The 9,270-nt window shown below is 55.8% G+C and overlaps 1 protein-coding gene across 1 annotated transcript in view; it reads right to left on the bottom strand.

The window, feature by feature from the left end:
• Positions 1-2,334: 2,334 nt before the first annotated feature.
• FBXO41 (F-box protein 41) overlaps positions 2,335-9,270 on the bottom strand; it is a gene marked incomplete at its 5' end in the record, with an annotated part of 7,279 nt that continues 343 nt past the window's right edge. The window contains 7 exons of the mRNA XM_010295934.1: positions 2,335-2,397; positions 3,953-4,068; positions 4,797-4,955; positions 5,183-5,301; positions 6,332-6,427; positions 8,462-8,614; positions 8,870-8,985. Of these exons, the coding sequence (XP_010294236.1) occupies positions 2,335-2,397; positions 3,953-4,068; positions 4,797-4,955; positions 5,183-5,301; positions 6,332-6,427; positions 8,462-8,614; positions 8,870-8,985 (822 nt within the window). The remainder of the gene's footprint in view (positions 2,398-3,952; positions 4,069-4,796; positions 4,956-5,182; positions 5,302-6,331; positions 6,428-8,461; positions 8,615-8,869; positions 8,986-9,270) is intronic.

Raw genomic sequence — 9,270 nt, 5'->3', positions numbered from 1 at the left:
GCCTCGCCGGTGAGCACAGCAGGTTTCGTCAAGCATCCTTGACATCTTCCCCTGCTTTCCATCACCCCGTCCTCGCCTTCCCCACGGCCTGGAGCAAAGCCAGAGCAGCCACCTTCACTCTTCGGGCACGACTCTCCAACATGATAGTCTTTAAGCATAGAGTGTATAAACATGCCGAGTATATAATTTTCCTTTAAAATCTTTCTTTTTTTTCTTCTTTTCATTATAGAAATAAATACTTACTTTGTTGTTGTTTGTTTGTTTTTTTAAGGGAATTTTGCAAGTCTCTGCACTGTTTCGAAGGGTGACATCTCCACTGGGACCACGCTCGTGGGATGGTAGCCAGGTGGTCCCCAGGGGGTTTTAGCTTTGCTGGGTGGTTTTTTTGCTGGTCGGGGCATCCCTTGCTCCTCTTGCCCCTGGATTATGCGTGTCCCAGCTTCCCCGGGGTGGAGGTAAACCCATGGCGGGCAGCTTGTCCGTGGTGCCGGCGAGCTTGTCCAATGCTGCCCATGGTGGGAAGCGATAGTTTCTCGCAGGCGTTTTTTTGGGCTCCCACATTTTGTGCATATGGGGAACAGCCTTCTCCTGGAAAGCCGCAGTCAGCAGGAGAATGGAGGTGCTTCAAATGGGGGATTATGGCCAAAAATCCCTCCCCTGCTTTGGAGGAGACAGCGTAGATGGGATGAGGGGTGCATGAAATGGTCTCCTGAGGTTCCTTCTGGGGTTGGAGACCCAGGAGCTGCCTCCAGCCCACCACCAGCTTCAGCGCTTTGGAATAGATTTTATTTTCTATTGGGGTGCCTGGGGGCTGTCAGCATGCTGGGACCCCCTGGCTGAGGTCTGCAGCTCTTGTGACATGGATGAGGAAGGTGGTACCAAGATGGGTCTGCAGCCTGAGGGGATGCTCCATGGCAGCCCATCACCCTGGGAGGGCTGGAGGTAGGGGACATGCCCTGGGAAGGGCTGTCTCCTTGCAGCCATGCTGGCCGACAGACACCAAAACCTCAAATGATGGCCCGGAGGAGAGGACGACCCCCAAAATCAGCTTTTCCCAGTCGGTTCCTCTCAGCTCAGCATGTCGGGTCCAAGCACGCCTGGCTGGGGCTCAGGGTGGCAGGGGGCTGTGGTCAAGGACAGTGTGTCCCTGCTGCTGGCATGTCTCCCCCATGGCGTGGGCACCTCCTGGCACCTTCTCTCCAGGGTGGAGGATGGAGACGCCCGACCCTGCTGGATGCCTTTCAAAAGCCTTCTCCTTTGGAAAAAGAAGGGTACTTTGGGGGCGATGAGGTCCTTGCAGGCAGAAGACAGGCAGAAGAAAAAAGCAGAATTAAAAAACCAGCCGCAGCTGTAGATAAGGGATCTATCAGGGCAGTTGGGTTGGTGCTTTCACCAGCAGCTTTGGATGTCAGAACAATTTGGCCAGGGTTTCTCCTTCAGGCTGCTCGGGAAGGCGATGAGATGGCAGACATGGGTGTCCCATGCCAGTCCCTCTCTCCCCATGGGACAACTTGCTCTGGAGGAAGCCAGAGCGGGTGGTGGATGTTGGTGGGGACAGAAGCATGACCTGTGTTTCCTGGTGGATGAGGGTTTTGGAGATGGTTTATTGCCTTGGCAGGAAGGTTTTGGTGCAGAGGAGGTGAGGCTGGAAACCTCTGGAAGAGCAACCATCTCTCCTGGTGTCCTCTGGCTCTTACAGCCCCCAAGGTGCAGCTCTGCCATCCGGGCTTGTGTTGTCGTGGCTGCTGGTTTCTGGGCAGTATTTACTCAGGTTTGGGTGCCCTTCTGTTAAACAAATGAAATGAAAACGAGCGGAAACCCTGCAGGAACACTGGGCACCATTTCCTCTGGAGGAACGGCCCTTTCCCACCCCACCTCTGCCAGCCCATGGAGAGGATGAGCCCAGTGCTCTGCAAAGAACCCACAGGGACGGGCTGAGCCATCCTCATCTCCCACATCATCAAACGGCCAACCCCCCCTCCCCCAAATGAGAGTTCGAAGAAAAAGACATTCCCCAAACAAGGATCCTTGGCAACGGGCAGCCGCGGGAGGTTCGAAGCCATCTTCCCTCCTGGGAAAGAGCGTAGCCCTGCCTCTTTGGGCAGCTGAAAAATTTACTTAAGTAGCACCTTCTCGCCCACCAGCTGGCCCCGGGGATGAGCGCCGGCTGCCAGTCACTAAGGCCTGCAAGAGTTTGGGTTTTTTTGTGCATGGGCCAGTGTCTCCGTGCTCCAGGTCTGGCAACGGATGAGCGGCGGACAGTGGGTTTGGTTTCACGGGGCCTCTGGCTCCACCGAGCAGAGGAGGGAATGTGCTTTGTGGTTCCCTGAAGGTCTAACAACCTCCTTCCACTTTGATGTGTAAAATCTTGGAGAAGCCGGGTCTCTTCCTCAGGGCCTGGAAGAGGAGCAGAGAGCATGGTCGGTGCAGGACCTGGCACTCTTGCCGCCCCACAGGCTGAGCAAGAGAGAGGAGAGGACATCTCAAATCCCCACCATGGGAAGGGGTCCGCCCCAGTCCCATCCTCACCACTGCATCCCATGGGGATTTGGCTTCCTTGCAGGACGAGCTCAATGCCTCTTAATCCCAACCCCTTGAAGCTAGCTCTGGATTTGCTTTCTGCTTGATTAAAAACAGTTTCCAGAGGACAGGAGTAGTTTGGGGCAGACAACATCAACATGCTTGTGTGGTTTGCAAAGCACGGGGGTGGACGGTCATGCAAAGAAAACCCTTCTGAAATGGCTCTTCTCTGAAGGTCGCCCCCAGCCTGGGGATGGAGGTGGGTCTGTCTCAGTGCCCACTGTTGTTCCCATGACAGAGGTTGGCAGTGGTGCAGGGACCACATGAGCCATCTGACCCCATCCAACTGCACTGGTGGGCCTTCATCCCCAAGTCACAGAATCACAGAATCGTTAAGGTTGGAAAAGATCTTTAAGATCATCAAGTCCAACCATCAACCCAACACCCCCACGCCCACTAAACCATGTACCGAAGCACCACGTCCACATGTTTTTTGAACACTTCCAGTGATGGTGACTCCACCACCTCCCTGGGCAGCCTGTGCCAGTGCTTGACCACTCTCTCCGTAAAGAAATTTTCCTGATGTCCAGTCTAAACCTCCTCTGGCGCAACTTGAGGCCATTTCCTCTCGTCCTATCGCTGGTTACTTGGGAGAAGAGACCAACACCCACCTCACCACAACCCCCTTTCAGGCAGTTGTAGAGAGCGATAAGGTCTCCCCTCAGCCTCCTCTTCTCCAGATTGAACACCCCCAGTTCCCTCAGCTGCTCCTCATCAGACTTGTGCTCCAGACCCCTCCCCAGCTCCGCTGCCCTTCTATGGACACACTCCAGCACCTCAACGTCCTTCTTGTAGTGAGGGGCCCAAGTCCTGCTTTGCATTTCATGGGAGTTTCGCCTTACACCCCCATGGGAGCCCAACCTGCTGCAGGATGAAGTCAACCAGAGGATGAAGTGAAATGGAGGCACTTGTTTTTCCCTTTGGACATGGATGGAGATGTCTGCCTTGGAGACCCTGAACAGGTCAGGGACAGCCCAAGCCCTGCTGAGCATCACAAGGTAAGCAAGGTCCGCAACTCAGCCTAACTTAAAATTAACTCTATTTCTGCTTTCACGGGTGGATTTTCAATCACTTCACAGCGTTCAGCAAGTAAGTGGCCCTGCAAAAGAGGCAACAGCCCTTTTCTGTCCCCGGGGAAGAGACCCACAGAGGAGGGGTCCTGGTTAAAGCAAAGGGAAGGAATCAGCATGTTAGATCTTGTTTCAGCCTTTGGGGCGTGTGTGTCTGAAGGACAGTGAGCCTTCAGGTTGTCCCTAGTGAGCTAAAATGTTTTCTACTGAGGAACTTCAGCAGAGGGCACGAATTTGTCCTCAGACCCCATGGGGACACGAGACTGGTGACACACAGGTGACCTGAGAATGGCATCCTTTACCTGGAGTTTGTTCACCATTTCTTCAAACATCTTCTTGGCTTCAGGGCTATGGGGCTCCTTGAAGTAGTCCACAATGCCCACCTGCACAACGATGGACTTCAGGTTCCGGCACACACCTAGGGGCAGAGATACCGCCTGGCCTCACCATACCTGGTGGGGAAATAGCCTCCCTGCAGCCAGGATGGACCCTAAAACCCACCCAGTGCTCCTCAAGGCTTTCTGCATTTGGGGAAACCTCACCCTGAAGATGGAGACCTGCTTTTGGTGACCAAGACCTCTGTAGGGACGACAGTCATCTACGAGATGGTCCCTGATTGTCCTATCCCAAATCAACAGTCCTACCGCTTCCTTGGGAAACCCTTAGTCTTTCAGCCAGAGGGGTGGGTTCCCAACAAGGACAACCACAGTCATATGTGCCATGACCACCAGGAATGGCACTGCAGACCCTCCTGCCAGCTGCAGACCTCTTTCCCCCATCCAGAGCTGCTGTCCTGGCAAACAGCTTCAGTAAATGGCGTGACTCCAAACTCAGGTGCACCAAGGTGAGCCTCAAGTGTGCCACAGACATTGAGGCCTTGATTACACTGGACAGAACATGGAGGGAGTGTCTCCACCCTCCCTATGGCCCAAGGCAAGATGAGCTCTTCCTAACCCATCTTTGGCAGGGGGCTGTTGGATTTCCTCTTAGCAACTTTCCACGACGGAGCTCCCAGCACCTTCCAGAGTTGGCAGTGGGTTCCTGTGGGTGGGGCTGGAAGGCAGGGTCTCGTTCACAGATCTGGATATCTGGTGACATTTTGGTCGATGGAAGATGCTACGCACTCCCCCTGGCATTGCTACTCACTATTGAAGTGCAGCAGGGCTTTGGGGGTGACTGGTGTGGAGGTCAGCACTAGCATCTCCAGCCCCTTCAGTCCCTCTCGACACACCTCTGCTGCAACCTCCTGGTTGATCTCTGCCACGTGGTCCAGCTCCAGGACCTGAAGCCGCATGCAGTTTCGGGCTGGAATTATAGAACACTTGCCGTCAGCGCCCCACGGGGAAGGGATAAGGACAACCGATGGGAACAGGATGGTAGGAGGGATGGGTGGCAGCAAGGAGGGGCAGGGTGCACCCATGGTCCTTGGGGCAGGCTTCTCCCTTGAGATCCCCATGGGGCATCTCCTAGGAGTATACCCTGCCTCCAGCAAGGTCCCCTTCTCCTTGTCCCATCAGAGGAGAGCTGCCTACCTAAGGACGCCAGTCCCTGGACGCCGCAGCCTGCCCCTCCAACGCCCAGCGCCCGCAGGTGCGGCCAGCACCGGCCGATCATCTGAAGGCAGCGGTTGCTGAAACGTGTCGGCTGCTGGCTGGGGAGATGAAGAAGAAAGAGCTGGGGAGGGCTGGCAGAAGAGCTTGCCCCCTGCCCTGGGTCTCCTGCGAGCGCTGTGGGATTGGGACCTCTCCTACCCCACCAACCCGGGGGTCATCACACTATAAGGAGGTGTTTCTAGACCAGATGTCTCCATCTGAGCAACCACCTTGGGCTGTGCTGCAACCAGGACAGGGCAGGATCATGCACTCAGTGGAGTCCGTCTACCCCAAACCCTCCACCTCTGGACATTTGAATCAGCCCCTGAACTCTGTTGCTTGCAATGATCAAACCTGTAGCGGTAGCCTGGACTTCTAGCTCAGGTGGAGAAGCCTACATGCCATGTGGTGTTTCCCCCAGGGAACAAACAAGCCATATGGGACTTGACATCCAGCTTCTCCTGCTAGGGGACATCCCCCTTTGTGCACCTTGATCGAGGCTGACAGGGGACATGACATTGCAACAAACTGCCCAGGACAAGAAGAAAAGCCCAGGAGGCAGTCCCATGGCATGGAGGTGAGGAGCCAAGTGACCTGCTCCGTGAGCCACGAACTCCTGAGCACCCAGACATTGCAGGGTGGAGATCTACCAGCATCTTCATGCCCCCAAAATGCTTTTCCAAAGCGAGAACAACTGCAGTCATCTCCCTAAGCAGTGACTCGACACCCTTTTAAAAACATCCAGGCCCTTCAGAGCTGCTGTTGCATGAGCAGTGAGGAGCTCAGACAAGCGTTTGATGTTCAGCGTCGCCTGCCAGGACCCATCACAGCTCCCCTTTCATCTCTGGTGTTAGCAGCCTCCCCAGAAGAGTTCCCAGCTCGCCAGGGAGGTGCCTACACCCAACAGCTCCCAGCCTTCACAGGGAGGAATAGGGCCGAGCTCCTGGTCCCCCAAACTGGCCTCCAAGATTGCTGCTCGTCCCATGAGGACTGCCACCCCCCAAGCGAATCTGGATTTGATACCCAATTTCTTTCCAGCCCAGTGGTGCCCTCACACTCAGCTTGGCCTCCTCCTAACATGATTCTTACCATGGATGCAGAGGTGCTACCTGGAGGGAGATGATGTCCCTGCAACCTGCTCCAAGGGCCCAGATGACTTCATGACCCACGGGGTCTGTGGAGCTCCTGGAACAACACAGAGGACACGTGGTGGCCCCCACTGGCAGTGATGCTGCCCTGGGAGCTGTGTGTGCAGCCTCCATGCTGCTACATCTCCCTGTACCTGGAGGTACAAATCTGGTCATTATTTATAACCTGCGATCTGCCCATGAACCACAGTCCCAACACCAGCCCATGAAGGAAAGCTGAGGCATTTCTATGTAGAATTGTGCCTACGGATGTGCAATGTCAAGAAAAATGGAAGAAGGTGAAGTTGAAGGTGAGGCTGAAGGTGAGATTGAAGATGAGGTAAGGCTGAAGGTGGGGTTAATAGTTGAAGGTGGCGTTGAAGGTGAAGGCAGAAGTCTTCCAGATGCAAAAGTGGCAGGTGATTGAACTGAGACTGCCAGGTCATGTACCCTTGCAGAGCAAATATGACATCCCTGCAGATCCCATTGGGTTGGTTCCACTTGCTACCTGCCCAGCCTGGATGGGGAAGGTGCCAGGAGGTCGTAAGGACATTTCAGCTGATGGGCAATAACTTCCAGCCAAGGGCAGCAGCTGCTCCATGGCCTCTGTACCAGCTCTGTGGTTGTGCCACCACACCTGTAGGTGGCTGTTGCCCGAATGTTGCTGCAGAGGTTTGCTGTGGGCTCCTCCTTGGCGTTTTTGGAGGTACCAAAACAGACCCCAAGGGATGCTAGTGGATTTGTGCAGGGTCATGGTGGAGGTGCAGGTTTATCATGAGTCATGGCACTGACCAGGCGCAGCCACGCTGCCTGCCCACCCAGCACTTATGCTGAGAGGAGCTTTCGCTGATGCTGCTGGCTCCTAGAACCACATCAATGGAGAAGAGATATCAGAGAGTGTCACCCTGACATCACCAGCCCAGACAGAGGCCCCTGGCTGTTTCACCACCCCAGGCTGCCTCCCGAAGACTGAGGCCACACTTCCTAACTCTAAATGACCTACTTCAAAACTTCAGGCAAGTCTAAAAATAAGTAATGGGTGTTATCTTGAGCGTTTCACACGTCTCCACTGAAGAAGCCTGCCAAGAGCCCCTTGTGAGTGTGGCGGGTTAATTAGAGCATGAGTCAGAGTCACAGGTTAGCAACGTGCCAGGAGCGCTTGGGCTTGCTCTAACACCCTCGGAAGGGCCGATGGAGGAGTCTTGGGTTAAACCCAGCAGCAGTGGGCTGCCTCATGGTGTGGGATCCCCAGATCAGAGCTGTGTCTGAGCTCACTTGGTCCAAAACAGAGGAGCTGGCTGGGTGTGCTTTACCACCTGAAGGACTCTCCATCCTGTGCTGGACGAGGACACCCATCGGCTGCAGGTGAAGTGGATACCAAGGCCGAAGTGGTCATCTGCAGGGTGCAGCGGAGCAAGGACCATCTTCACTGAGTGTGTAGGAAAGGTAAATCCTGTCTCAAAGGAGGCAGAGCCTCTTCAGAAGGGGGCCAAGACCAAGGAGCAGTCAGTGATCTCCTCCAGAACCTACACCATCATGGGTCTCGTGTCCTTGATCTTGGACAAGGTCTCCAAGTTGGGTCTTAACAATCCCATGGCAAAGCTGTTCCTCCCTCCCAGGACAGAGGGACCCCGAGGTCTCTTCTCCCTGTTAGAAGCCTTTGTCAGGGGGTGACAATCAGGTGAGACCTCACTGGGCCGTGGTGTGGGTGCATCTCTTCTTAACCCTTCTCTAACATAGAGCAGTGTCCCCATACCGAGACCCCGGTCACACCTCCAGCTGGGTTGGATCATTAACAGGGTGGTGGGAACGGGGCTGGAAGGGAAACATCTGCATGGGAACACCGCCAGAAGAGGATGAGAGTTGCAAGGACAGCTTGCACTGGGGACACTGGACACTGGGGCTGCCGCTGGGCAGGGGAACATGGAAAGGTGGGTCCTTCACACCTGGCCAGATGGGCTGTGTGCTGACAAAGAATGAGGATGGGCATCAGAGGAGTCCCAGCACCTCCCGTGGATGTTCCCAGCCTTCTCCCAGCCAGGGAACCACACGGTCCCCATGGGCGAAGGGGAATGCTAGTGGCCATCCTTACCGGTACGTGACAGCCTGCAGGGCCCGGCAGTAGCAGCTGGCCAGCCAGAGCGAGCGGTCCGTCAGCACGTTGGGGCAGTGCGAGATGCGGAGGATGAGCAGGTTGCTGCCCGTCGCCTTCAGCAGGGACTCCAGCCCGGCTTCCAGGCAGCCCCTGCCGGGGATGGAGGCAGAGTCAGGCACGAGCACCCGCACTCATGCTCCCCATGGCCACCCTGGGGACACGCCAGGAGGGTGATGTGTCCCATAGGGATCCGTGGCTCCAGGATGCCCAAAACCCACAGCAGGAGCTGGTGTGCAATGGACATCCGTCAGTGGAAATGGGATGTGAGGCTCATGGAGCATGTTCGTCCCTGAGGACCAGCGGCTCTGGCTCTGGGAGGAGGGTGCCCAGGGCACGGGGACTCACCGCGTGCTCTTCATGTAGTCCTCCTTGCTCTCCTTCTTCCCCCGCTGGCGCGGCTTGAGGTTTTGGAGGGTGAGGGAGTGCATCTGGGTGCACCACTGAGACAGCATGGCCAGGAACTGGGAGGACAGGGGTGGCCGTCACCGAGGGGGATGCCCGCGGCGTGCTCCACACCACCCATCCTTGGCTGTTTTGGGCAGATCTGTTTGCGTGCCCCACAGCACACACACACGTTTCAGCATGCACAAAGCCACGCGTGCCACAAATATGTGAAAACGCACAGAGGAAGTCATGCAAGAGTGCGTGCAACAAAATCACGGGTGTGACCACAAAAGCACGTGGAAACGTGTGCACACGTGAGCTTGCGCCCACACGCACGCACGTCTCAACGCGCAACGCATCCA

Source organism: Phaethon lepturus, unplaced genomic scaffold (assembly GCF_000687285.1).
Source record: "Phaethon lepturus isolate BGI_N335 unplaced genomic scaffold, ASM68728v1 scaffold27521, whole genome shotgun sequence".
In the NCBI taxonomy this organism is placed as follows: Eukaryota; Metazoa; Chordata; class Aves; order Phaethontiformes; family Phaethontidae; genus Phaethon; species Phaethon lepturus.
Note: the sequence above shows the minus strand (reverse complement) of the source record. Positions and strands in the feature narration are given on the sequence as shown.